At 41.4% G+C, this 13,054-nt stretch overlaps 1 protein-coding gene across 3 annotated transcripts in view; it reads right to left on the bottom strand.

The window, feature by feature from the left end:
• LOC103273533 (ribonuclease P protein subunit p21) overlaps window positions 1-13,054 on the bottom strand; it is a 30,585-nt gene that overhangs the window by 17,182 nt on the left and 349 nt on the right. Inside the window, exons 3-5 of one of the 3 annotated variants that reach the window (XM_008070970.1) lie at window positions 12,953-13,035; window positions 11,981-12,106; window positions 11,675-11,822 (exon numbers count right to left, since the gene is read on the bottom strand). In XM_008070970.1, coding sequence (XP_008069161.1) covers window positions 11,725-11,822; window positions 11,981-12,106; window positions 12,953-13,035 — 307 coding nt within the window. In that variant the 3' untranslated portion in view covers window positions 11,675-11,724. Of the gene's footprint in view, window positions 1-11,674; window positions 11,823-11,973; window positions 12,107-12,952; window positions 13,036-13,054 lie in introns of those variants that run through there. The other 2 variants (XM_021719026.1, XM_008070971.1) reach the window with 2 other exon arrangements.

Here is a 13,054-nt window from a genome sequence, read left to right as displayed (position 1 = left end):
TGCTAGCCACTGTTGTTTGGTCAAGTCAATGGGCTTCATATTCCTACTATCACTAGGTACAATCTATAGTTTTGTACTAGTGATTTTAAGACTTTTTTAATTAGACAAGTGATGTGGAACCGAAGTCAAAGTAAACCTTGTATGCATTATGTTTAGTTTAAGTGAAACTCCTTTCACACTTATCTCAAGACTCATTAACTGAAAACAGATAGTGTTTTGGCTTATTCATTTCTTCTAAAGACCGCTAGATGGTGGTAACTTTTAAAGCATATGTACATGAAGGAATTTTCTTTGTCTTGCCCCTTTTACAAATGCTATAAAAGCTTTCTGTTAACTAATAAAGGATGTCATCTGTTCAGGAAGCAGGTGTCCGGGTATAAGATTTTCGTCTTTTGCCTATCCGTCTCTCCTTCAGGAGATCTCACGACCTGGCAAAGGGGCTGGACCCCTTCAAGAGTGTACCAGGGATTATTTAAAAAGGGGCAGTGACATGATTTGTACAATTTACCTCCGTATTATTGAAAAAGGATCCTGGAAGTCCATCGATATGGCTAGAACTACATATTTAAGTTGGAAAATGTGGGCTGTATTCCCCAAATCCTAGGGGCTCTCAATCACGATTTTTAGTTAAGCCAAAAGTTTGAAATGAATTAAAAGTTTAGAGATAAAATACCAGTAAAAAAATGAGAAAGTTAGTGCTTTTGTACTTTAATTAATCAAGCCCATAAATATTCTTTCTTTATGTGTTTCCTTCTTTAATCTAAGTAATTTCTTAGAGAGGAGTATGACTGTGAAGCATGGGGCGGCCACAAAAGAAAAGCAACCAACTCCAGCATCCCACACAGCCACGAATTGACCTTCAGCCCAAGACTTTGATGGCAGCTTTTGCACTCCAAGGGAATAGAAACATCTGAGGGGCAAACACAACTGTGTTACAAGGTGAGTATAGATTACATCCCAAACACAGTCCCTGAGGTAGATGGAGAAACAGTGTAAGAAGAAAGTGTCCAGGTATCCAGAAACCTATGAGTTAGGAATGTTGAACTCTCAAAGGTTACCCTCTCACATCTGCCTTCAGGTCTAGGCCTCTGTGGACTTCTGTGGCTGTGGTTGATGGGGACCCTAGTGATCCCTCTAGGGTACGGTGTAGCTTGAGAAAGAGAAATGGGCACACACAAAACTCTGGCCTTTCTTGGCTGCCCCACTATCATCCTCTGTCCCTATCTAATTACCTATTATTCTTCTTTCAGTTTTCTCTTCCTGACTAATAACAAATCAGTTGTGTGATTCTGGCCAGGTGCAGTGGTTCATGCCTGTAATCCAGCACTTTGGGAAGCTAAGGCAGGAGGATCCCTTGAGGTCAGGAGTTTGAGTTAAATTATTTGTGCGATTCTGAGTACTTCACTTCTCTGGGTTTCCATTTCCTCATCTACTTTATATGAATCACTATTCCAACAAACAAGGGTCAAATATAGACTATGTTTAAGGGAAAAGTAAGGAAGCCAGTGTAGTTGTGCTTATTGATCTCAGTACTTAGTAGGGGAAATTGATGTCTTTGTTAGTCACACCTAACATTGTAAATAAATACCTTTTATTGTTATATTTTATTTTTCATTTCCTTTTATATGCAGCGTATAAGTAGAACTGTGTTCTAAGTGTATCAGTTGTCATATGAGAATAATAAAGGAACTTTAAGACAAAAGTTGTGACTGGAAAGGTGCTTGGTAAGATTTAGCACATCCTGTAGGGTGGTCATCTTTGAGGGGGTCGCAGGGCACATGGCGCTGAGGACAGTGCCCAGTGACTGCAGAGCATCCAGGTGTCGGGAGATGGAGGTACAAGGTGGGGGTTGGGGAATAGAGGCACTGCGGTGAAACCGCAGCAGAGTCCACACTCGCCAGGACTTAATTTCACGTGGGCAGAGTGTGGAGTTCTGACAGGATGGATGCGGGGCCAGTACTTCTGTGACCCGGGAACTCGGGGAGGCCGGTCTGTGCTGACTCGACCCTGGGGCACAACCTCAAGTGGATTTGGTTGGTAGCCTCGGTGAAGGGCAGAGTCCTCCAAAGAGGGAAGGGAGGAGTGAGAGGAAGAGAGAAGAGGGGGATCCATTTTAGCAGGCTGATTGGTTATCTCTGCTACTTCATCCCTCTCAGGTGGTTATTATGGGACTTCTGTTTTCTTTCATATTTGTTCTCTATATTTCTAATATTTGTGGAGATTTTTCATCACTGGTCTAATTCATTTTCTTTGCAATTTGGATTTCATTTCCCCAATAATGTTTTGACAATATCTTAGGAGGCAAGGAGGAAAGATTTTGTGCCCAGTTTGCCATCTGAATGTAGAGGCTTCTTTCATGGCTTGTTAGTAGTATATTTAGGGAAAGTCTTTGTATAGCAATAAGAGAACTGGACTTGCAAAGTCAGTGAAGCTGGGTGAAAGTCTCAACTGGTCATCTGTCCAGTCATGAGATCTTGGACATGTCATGTAAATCATCTGAGCATCATTTTGTGTATATGTATATTATATATACACAATATTATATCATTCTTTGTTGTGGAAGTTGTCCTGTAAATTGTAGGGTGGTTTGCAACATCCCTAGCCTCTACCCACTAGATGCCTGTAGCATACCACCTACGCAATTGTAACAAGCCCAAAACATGTCCGGGTATTGCCACATGTCCCAGGGATGAGGAGGCAGGGTTCCATTTGAGAACCACCGTGTAGAAGATAGCTGAGGCATTATTCAGAGTCAGATTTCCCACAGAGGCATCTTTGTCAGAATGACAAATGAGTTTTTAATTTATTTTTGCACAGTTATAAGAGAATGGGCTTACAAAGTCAGCAAAGTTGGGTGAAAGCCTCAACTGGTCCTCTGGTTCCTTATTTATTAAAGTGTGTTAGAAAAATACTAGTTTTAAATTCAGAGTGGAACTATAATTTTTAAAACATACTTGTGTTCAGGCAAAAGTGATACTTGCAGAAAACAGTGAATGAGAGCAGGCCTCCCACACCTGCGCTGAAATACCCAGCACTCCATGGAGAAGATTCTTGGCCCTTCATTGCCCCAGACCTTGATGTCTTCTTGGGCTTCAGATAAAGGACTTCAAGATTAAGAAATTCTTGGCAGTTTTTCTAAGACTGCACTGCCCTTGAGCTCTGAAGAAAAATCACATACGATGCACAAGAATATAGGAGGTGGGAGTGAAGGGAAGAGGTGAGGGCAGCTGCTTCCACAAGGCAGTGGGTGTTAAGAGCTGGAGCTAGCCAGGCTCGGTGGCTAAGCCTGTAATCCCACCACTTTGAGAGGCTGAGGCGAGGGGACTGCCTGAGCCCACGGGTTTGGGACCAGCCTGGGCAACTTGGCAAGACCTCATCTCTACAATAAACCAAATATTAGCCAAGTGTGGTAGTGTGCACCTGTAGCTCTGGCTACTTGGAAGGCTGAGGTGGAAGGGTCACCAGAGCCCAGCAGGTCGACGCTGAGGTGGCCATGAGTGTGCCACTGCACTCCAGCCTGAGCAACACAGTGAGACTCCAACTCAAAAACAAAAACAAGCTGGAGTTAGGGAGCTTGTTGCAGCCTCTTGTCTGGGACTCCTCTGTCTCAGGAGCTTTAATCTTCCTAAAACATGGTTTGCTCACTCATCTTTTCAGTCCTTCCATCCCCCATGCTTGCCAAGCATCTCCTTGAAGCACTGCAAGGGCAATTTGGCTTAGAAAAGTTAATACTGTTTCATTTTGGAAAATAAAATAAGACAGATGTATCAGGATGGTCAATCATTCATTTACATAGAGATGGGTCACTGTTTGGGATATAATAACAATAAATCACATTTGTCTAGTCCTTGTTTTTTTTTATAAAGCAGTTTCCTACCCATTTGAACCTGACCACTAGAAAGAGTGACTTCTATACACATTTTCACAAATAAACCTATTAGGGCCATATAATAGGAAAAAAGACAAAACAAAACTAATTGCCATTTATCAGGTGGGCAAAGACCCAAGGTTTGATGATGCCAAACAGTGTTGGTGAAGGTGAGGTAATTAAGCACTATTGTGCATGGTTGGTAGGGGAGTAAATTGATATACCTTCTATGAAAGGCAATTAGATATTTTATATCAATATTTACATCAATCTTTAGGAATTTATCATGTTGATACAGACCCTGGTGTAAAGTAAAATATGAGCAAAAATATTAAGAGCAGCATTCTTTTTTACTTCAAAATTATTTTTATCATGAAAAGTAACATGATACAAGTGAAAAAAGTACAGTTAAATGAAGTATATACACAATGTTGCTGCGGCCCGAGCAGCTGCCTTGAAGGTCCCGAGAGAGAGCAACGAGAGATTAAGAAAGACACAGACACAAAGACATAAAAAAAAGCTGGGGCCAGGTGGGACACTTTCCTCTGATGGAGGAGTGGCCCCGAACTAGCTCAGCATGTTTATTTTATAATCAAGCACAAAGAAAGCTGGAAAGGATTCAAGGTCTGTGAGGGAGCTATAACAGAATTTTGTTGCTATCTAAAGGCAAGCTGTTCCGTGATTATCTTGTTGTAGCTAAGGCTTTATTTATACTATGTGCACCTGGATGTGTGGGCATCTGAGATGCGTTCCTGCAGGTGGCTGCATCCCTTGCCTTTGGCTAGGATGCAGAGCTACCAAGCGAGACCTTGCCTTCGTTTGGGGCCTTTACTCAAGGCCTGCTACAGTGACAGTGTTCGTCCTGCTCATCCTGCTCTCCACATTACATCCGCTCCCGACACAATGTAACTACTACTATAATTGTAAAATTAGACATTGCTGACAGCCCAGATGCCTTTGCTCCAGCAATCACAACCCCTCCCAACTAGCCATACCCTGGATTTTAAGGCAATGTTTTCTCACTTTATTTTCAATTTTCCCACCTAAGTACAGATTCCTAAAAGCAAACTAAATGTTTGTATGTATATTCATTTTTTTTGTTTTTGAATACAAACATTTATTTATATATATTTATACAAATACCTAGAATGTTTTTTTTACAGTATTTGCCTCTGGAAGAGAAAATGGGTGGCTTGGGGATAAAGGTGAGGAAAATTAACTCTTCACTATACCAATTTCCTACTATGTGCATATATTACCCACTGAAAAAGAGTCCAGAGAGTTTAACTTGCCCCAAGTCACACAGTCAGCTAGTGTCAGAAGCTGAACTGAGCCCCCGTTATTGGGATTTAGGCCAGATTTCTTTCTACAGCTGTAAAAGATTGGAATCAATGATCAGTCTTATACTCCCCAATCTGGGATAGGCTACAAGCACACTCCAGCTGAGCCTGAAAGTGTTTCTGTTCATTTTCTCCACAATTTCTTTCAACTTTGTTCTGATAGGATTCCACCGGGCTGAGGTATATTTCAGCATAACCAACCACATAGCAGGACAAGAACCCTAAATGATGTATTTTGGCCAGAATGACAGAATAAGTTCATACTTGGACAAAGACCCTCTGCTCCAAACACCTGGCAATAAGAAAAACATAAGAGAAAATGTTATAAGTGAGTTCAAAGACGAGATAAGAATGGGTCAGCAACACAAGACAACGGCAGTGAGAGTGCCTGATGGGTTCGGCATACATGTTTCAGAACAGGCTGCATCCAGGCCTTTTCTGAAAGAAATTGCCACTGACCACTGCTTAGAGCTGAGGCTTCAAAAGAAAGGGGGGACTCAAGCACAGCTTGGAGATGAGGCATTCACTCAAGCTCCAGTTAACTAGCAAATGACCCCACACCATCTGAAGGGATCAACTCCAAATGTATTAAAGACACAAACATGTCTGGTAAAACTCTAAAAGAATTATTTTCCCTTATAGGAAAAACAAAACAAAACACGCCTTGGTCTTAATAAGCTATGGCAGCTAATACAAAATACCACAGACTGGGTGGCTTAGCTAGCATACATTTATTTCTCACAATTCTGGAGTCTGGAAGTCCAAGACCAAGGTGCCAGCAGATTCATTTCTGGTGAGGACACTCTTTCTGGTTTGCAAACAGTTGACTTCTTGCTGTGTCCTCACAAGGCAGGGAAAGAAAGCTCTGATCTCTTGGTTACAAGAGTACTAATTCCATCATGGAGGCCCCATCCTCATGACCTCATCTAAACGTAATTAACACCCAAAGGCCCCACCTATCCAAATACCATCACACCAAGAGTTAGGGATCCAACATATAAATTTTGGTGGAACACCAATGTTCAGCCCATAACATCACTCAAACCAAAAAGAAAACAATTCGTGAAAGCCAATAGAAAAATGGGGAAACATCTGAAGAATCAATTTAAAGAAAGGAAAACTGATGAATTATCTGAAGAGCTGCATGGTATCACAGGTAATCAGAGAAGTGCAAGCTACAACAACAAAGGGAAACACTCTACTCATTAGATTGTGAGTATTAAGAAGCTGGTTAAATCTACTAAGCACATAAAGAGGAACCCTGGTATACTGCTATGGAGTGTAGACTGGTACAAGCTGAAGGGTTTCTTTTAAGGAAGTAGTTTGCCTCACCACCAAAATTAAAAACTTTTATGTATCGAAAGGTACTATCAAGAGAGTGAGAAGACAGCCTATGGAATGAGGGAAAATATTTGCAAATCATGCATCTGATAAGAGCCCAGTATCTAGAATATATAAAGAATTCTTAAAACTCAAAGCATAAAGATGGCCAGGAGCAGTGGCTCATGCCTAGAATCCCAGCACCTTAAGAGCCTGAGGAGGGAGGATTGCTTGAGCCTAGGAGTTCAAGACCAGCCTAGGCAACATAGTGAGACCTCATCTCTACAAAATACTTTTTTAAAAAATTAGCTGAGCATGATCATGTGGCACCTGTAGTCCCAGCTACTCAGGAGGCTGAGGCAGAAGAATTACGTGAGCCCAGAAGATCAAGATCTTGGTTAGCCACTGCAGTCCAGTCTGGGTGACAGAGTGAGAGCCTGACTCTGAAGGAAAAAAAAACAAACATAAAAGACAACCCAGTTTTTTAAAACTGGGCAAAGCTCTTGAAAGTATATTTTTCCAATGAAAATATACAAATGGCCAACAAACACCTGAAAAGATGCTCAACATCAATAGTCATTAGTGAAATATATATCAAAACCACAAAGATATCGAAATAAGCTAAATCAGTTAATAAAATCAAATTGCTAGCAAAGTAGTAATATTAACCAGCTTACTCCATTTTGTTTAAAACTCATCTTAGTTACCTGCCTAAGAATCAATGCCTACGTGTGATTACAGTAACAGTCCCATGACTACAGACCCCCAGCTTTGTCTCCTTTGGGCAGGTTATACTGACCATCACCTGCTGACCATTACAGAACTCCTACACCATAGTTCTCATGTGATTGTACGCTATGTTAACTGAAATCAAATGTTACGCTTTGACATTTTCATTGTTTGTTCTTATATTCTGTTAGTGACCTAACCAAGGTAACTCCATTGTCTAATAATTCTTCTTCCTTGTCTCCATGAAACTACCTTAAACTATATCTTAATGGCAGAACTCCAGGGACTTCCTGGGCATTGGCTATACCTACCTGACAAGAAATTAATCAAAGCTCCCTAACAATCGAAATTCCTATTTTGGTTGCCAAGTTGTTAGTAAATAGTTGCTATGGTCACTAAATTGCTATGTAACCAATGCTGCAAATTTTACCTATAAAAGCTTGTCACAAACTACAGCAATTTGCCAAGAGTTTTTCTGGTGTTTGCCTACTCTTGACCCGCGCGTTTAATAAATTCATAATTAATTAAACAACTTGCTGGCGTAACTTCTTCTCACTTACTCATAACAATATCACATTACACCCACTAGGATGGCTATAAAAAACAACAAAGAGAGCCGGGCTCGGGGCTCAGCCTGTAATCCCGCGCCTTTGGGAGGCTGAGGTGAGTGGATTGCCTGAGCCCACGGGTTCGAGACCCGCCTGGGCAGGTGAGACCTCATCTCTACAATAAATCAAAAAAATTAGCAGGGCATCGTAGCGTGCACCTGTAGTTCCAGCTACTTGGAAGGCTGAGGCGGAAGGATCGCCGGAGCCCAGCAGGTCGAGGCTGCAGTGGCCGGGAGCGGCCACTGCACTCCAGTCTGGGTGACAGTGAGACTCCAACTCAAAAACAAAAAAAAAAACAAAAACAAAACAAAGAAACTAAATTAAAAGTAAAAAGAGTAGATGGAAGGGGAGAAATCAGAACTGTTGTATATGGCTGGCAGGGATGTAAAATCGTACAGTAGCTGTCAAAAGGAGTTTGATAAATCCTCAAAACTATAGTTTTAAACATAAAACTAACATATGTTCCACTCTTAAGTATGCCAACATAATGAAAAACAAGTACTCAACCAGAAACTTATATACAACTGTTCATAGTAGTATCCTTCATATTAGCCAGAGAGCAGAAACAACCTAAGTGTCCACTGATGAATGAAGTACATTACAACATGGCTGAATCTTCAAAACTTGCTGAGTAGGAAAGAAGCCAGACACAATAGGCCACAAATTGTATTATTCCATTTATATGATATATCCAGAATGGGCAAATCCATAGAGACAGAAAGCAGATTAGTGGTTGCTAGGGTCCAAAGTAGGAAGGAATTCGAAATGACTGTTTAATGGAAACTGGTTTCTGTTTGGGATGATGAAAAAGTTCTGAAACTAGACAGTGGTAATGACTGTACAATATTGCAAATGTACTTAATGCCACTGAATAGTATACTTTAGAATGGTTAATATGCTAAATTTTAGGTATATTTTACCTCAATAAAAAAGGAATCAATGAAGGGGAATTGGGTGAGGATGCAGAAGAGATTTCTACATGTTCTTTGTAGGATCCAATTATTTATAATTATTCCAGAGTATCTTAAAAATATATTATGCACTGACCAAGCATAGGTACCATTTTTATTGTGATATAGTTATGCTTTAGGGTACACATTTTATTATGAGGACAATTACAATTATCACTAATTAAAATACTCTATCTCACTTTTAACGTGTCTCCATGTACATTATCTTACTTGATACTTACAACTAATAAGTTGAGGTAGACAATGAAAATTATTTATGATTCCCTTTGATGAGTATCTTTATAATTTTCTATATCTCTTTTGAATTCAGAGTAAGTCTCTCAATCCTTCTCATTTTCACCTACTCATTTTTACCAGTTTTGAAAGTGCTAAATGAAATGAATGTTCACAGAATGATTAAGGCTTGGTTTTCATGACTAGTGAACAATTTCATTTCTTGATTCAATTTGAATAACCTAAGCTTTTTTTCTCTCCTTTGTTTACATTTATTCAAAGAGTCCTGAAAGGGCACAAATTTTGAGTTACCAAACTATAAGAAACACTTGAGAAAGCTATTTCATAGTAGGGATTTGGTTCTTTCCATCTTTCCTACAGGAAATCCATTTTTGCATATATTATGCAACTATCATGATATATATCTATATTAGTATATATTATATAGAAAACATAATTACATTATATATGTAACTGTTTTATATAGTTTATAAATAAGCATGAAAAAAGAATTTTGGAAGGAGGAAGAGGATTATGATCTTTATATTTTAATTTTTATTTTTTTGAATCAAGGTCTCACTCTGTTGGCCATGTTGGAGTGCAATGGCACAATCATGGCTCACCACAGCCTCAAACTCCTAGGCTCAGGTAATCCTTTTGCCTCAGCCTCTTAAGTAGCTAAACCACAGGTGCACAGCATCATGCCTGGCTAATTTTTTGGTTTTTTTGTAAAGATGAGGTTTCTCTATGTTGCCCAGGCTGATCTCGAACTCCTGGGCTCAAGCAATCCTCCTGCCCCGGCCTCCCAAAGTGTTGAAATTACAGGTGTGAGCTACTGCATACAGCCATGGAAGAAGGAAGAGGGCTATGGTCTTTAGAGTTAGAGAAAACTATATGATGGAAACATACAACAAATTAAGAAACCACAAAGACTTCCAAGTGAAACATTCCAGATTCTGTTTTGTCTTCCTCCCTACTAGGAACTGATTTTCATGATCTCCCATATGGAAGGAATCACTTAATTAAGCCATGAAATCAAAACTCAAAAGTTTCTCCAATGCTATGTCACTATGGACGTGTTTAGTCATATGCAGTTATAATACACTCAAGACAAACTTGGTCAAGAATTAGATCTAGTGTCCAAGAGCCAAATAGCTCAATCATTGAAATGAAACTCACTGGTGGAGCCACAGAGGTGAGCTGAGGATGCAAAAGGTCCAGTTGTGCACAAGGTGTACTTTCACGCCACTTGTTTTTGTTGGTTGACCCAGGTAGGCACTATTTCCAAAAAGAAACTGTCAAAAAATAACTCAGAAACATTTAGTTACCTGTGGGCTGTTTAGTATCTTTACGCAAATAATTTACTGACACGTGAAGAAGTCGGTGGAGAGACCAAGTCAGGGGCAAAGGCAAAACAAGGATGTGTTAGTGCCCAGAGAATCAAGGAAACTTCCAGCATTCCAATTCCAGGATAGCCCCTTCCACATTAACTCTGGTCTTGACCACATGGCTTACTGTGGCTAGGGGGACATCAGCAAGTGCAACACCAGCATAAACTTGGTAAGAACTTGCACAATGGGAGCCAGAAGCGATATAATAAAGCCAACCACCCTGAGACAGCCATGCTGGGAGGATATCAAAGTTAGCTAGGTAACAAGACCACCTGGAGAAGCAAAGAGGTGCTAGACATGTGAGTGAAACTTCTTGGGTTTTCCAGATCAGCTACCAGACACCAGCTAAATGCAGCTATGTGACTTCAGCTGATCCTATATGGAGCAGAAGAACCACCCAGCCAAACCCTTTCAGAATTCCTAACCCACAGAATCAATCAGAGGAAATAATAAATCATTATGTTTTACGCTACAATAAGTGATTTTTATGCAGCAATAGGTAAGTGCAACACAAGGATTTGTTAGAGACATAGAAGAAAGAAAACTGCACTATTAGAATAGCAAATTCTATTTGTATACTTTGGGGGGTAATCTGCTTAGCTGGCAGCTAGCAGAGAAGTCAGTCTGGGAATTCTGTCTTTGAGTAGGCTCTCAGGGAGATCAAAGAAAACATTTTAATTGTTTACAAATTCTCAAGAAATCTTTGAGGATTTACCATGGAGCATACTTGTGTAATGTCTGCTGTATCCTTTTGTTAGCATCTTTGACCTTATTAGTTCAGGTCTGTACCATTCCACTTGTCAGAATTTTACAGAAAACAACTTTGAGATTGAATAAAGACCAACTGTGAGTGGGCCTGGAAGACATGAACTCTCCCCCATGCCCCATTTCACTCCCACATTTAAAACAGCAGTGGTGGTATGGTCATTCTGTCCAGTCATTCAGTCAATAGTCAAGGCTATTGACTATTGACTATTGACTATGTAGTGCCCTAAAGTGGCTCAGGATCACTTGGAAGGCTGAGGTGGAAGGATTGCCGGAGCCCAGCAGGTCGAGGCAGCGGTGGCCGGGAGCAGCCACTGCACTCCAGTCTGGGCGACAGAGTGAGACTCCAACTCAAAAAAAAAAGAAATCAGGATCTCCCTACGTGGGGAGAGTTCAAAGGCGGTAAAAAAAAGGATACTGAGAAACACAGACAGAAACAAAAGAAAATAGCCACAGAACAGAATCACAAAAAGTAAAATGGAATTAAACTTCATTTATTTGGAAGATGGAGTAAATCTATTACTGGTGACTAGAGCCCTGAGGCTGCACTTTCTCCTCAGGAGGGATGACTGGAATGGTTTGGGCTGTGTCTGGCAAGGGCTGTGGTGGTTTGGTATCTGGGTAAATAAGCATAAGTAAAGGAGCAGAATTAGTTTTCTCAGACTGTGACATCTCTCACATCAGCCCAGAACCCACCCACGTGTCCTCTTCAGTTCTGTGTTCCCCACTGTCCCTATCCTCTAGGATATCCATCATTTTCTCTACCACCTCTCACCTGCCTGGCTCCCAAGCTGGGCCTCAGGCCTGTCTCCCCAGAGCACATGCCCAGGATCATTGAGGAAACGCTGGCTGCGTCGGCAGGTTAGGCAGGTCTGTACTGTCCAGCGCTGTCCCCTGTGGCCTGGGGTAAAGTGGGAAAAAGGAAGAGAGTACCCAGGTTTAGAAAAGGTCTCCTGCATCCTGTTTTGCCACCACTGTTTTTCAGTAGGAATTCCCTCCTCCATTTGAATACAAATTTGATGGTATCAGGTCCTGCAAAACTCCATCAGTTTATTGGAACTCTTTAAGATAAAGTCCAAACTCCTTAACAAGACTCTTCAAGATCTGGCCTATTTTCCCCCTCCAGCCTTGTGTCTTGCTCCTGCCCATCCCAAACTCCAGCCTCCTGAAATAGCATTACCTTGACAGCACCACAAGGTCATTAGTTTCCAAGTCCTCACACGTGCCTAGAATTTCCATATCTCATTACCTTGCGTATCATGAACCTCACCACCATTAGCCTGAGTATTAGCATTCTACTCCCTCAATTAAAGCCTTTTTTTTACATTATTTTAATCGTTTCTTAGTCTCTTATCAGACTATAATTTCTCTGAGAATAATGAAGCCAGCACAGTACTTGATTCATTTTAGAAAATAAGTATTTGTTTAATGAACGGATGGTGATGGGACCATGTCCTCCACGAGGCTACATAATATCTATTATTACGCATAGGTGGCGTTGCCTCATGATACCATCACTTCTCTACCTGCCCAGACTGGGGGAAAAAAGCCAAGCCCAAACCTTGGGTTGTGCAAGTGGAGTTAGAATTTTACCCAGAGCTGGAGAAGGCCGACGCCTGCAAACTCCACGCGGACACCCATCGGGAGCGAGGCAGGCGCTGTTCGGCCTCTCAACAACCCCCCATTCCCCACCCTCGCCCCACCCCCCAGCGCTCCTCCATGTCCCCACCTCTGCACGAGCACTCACGTCTCTGGCGCTGCGTGCAAGTGAGGCCCGGGACGAGGAGGGAAGAGCAGCCACGACAGAGAGTCCTCTTCACGGAGGGGTCCCTGGGGCGGAGGAGGAAGG

The sequence above is a fragment of the Carlito syrichta genome, unplaced genomic scaffold (assembly GCF_000164805.1).
Source record: "Carlito syrichta isolate Samal-C Ts95f unplaced genomic scaffold, Tarsius_syrichta-2.0.1 Scaffold314080, whole genome shotgun sequence".
Taxonomy (NCBI): Eukaryota; Metazoa; Chordata; class Mammalia; order Primates; family Tarsiidae; genus Carlito; species Carlito syrichta.
Note: the sequence above shows the minus strand (reverse complement) of the source record. Positions and strands in the feature narration are given on the sequence as shown.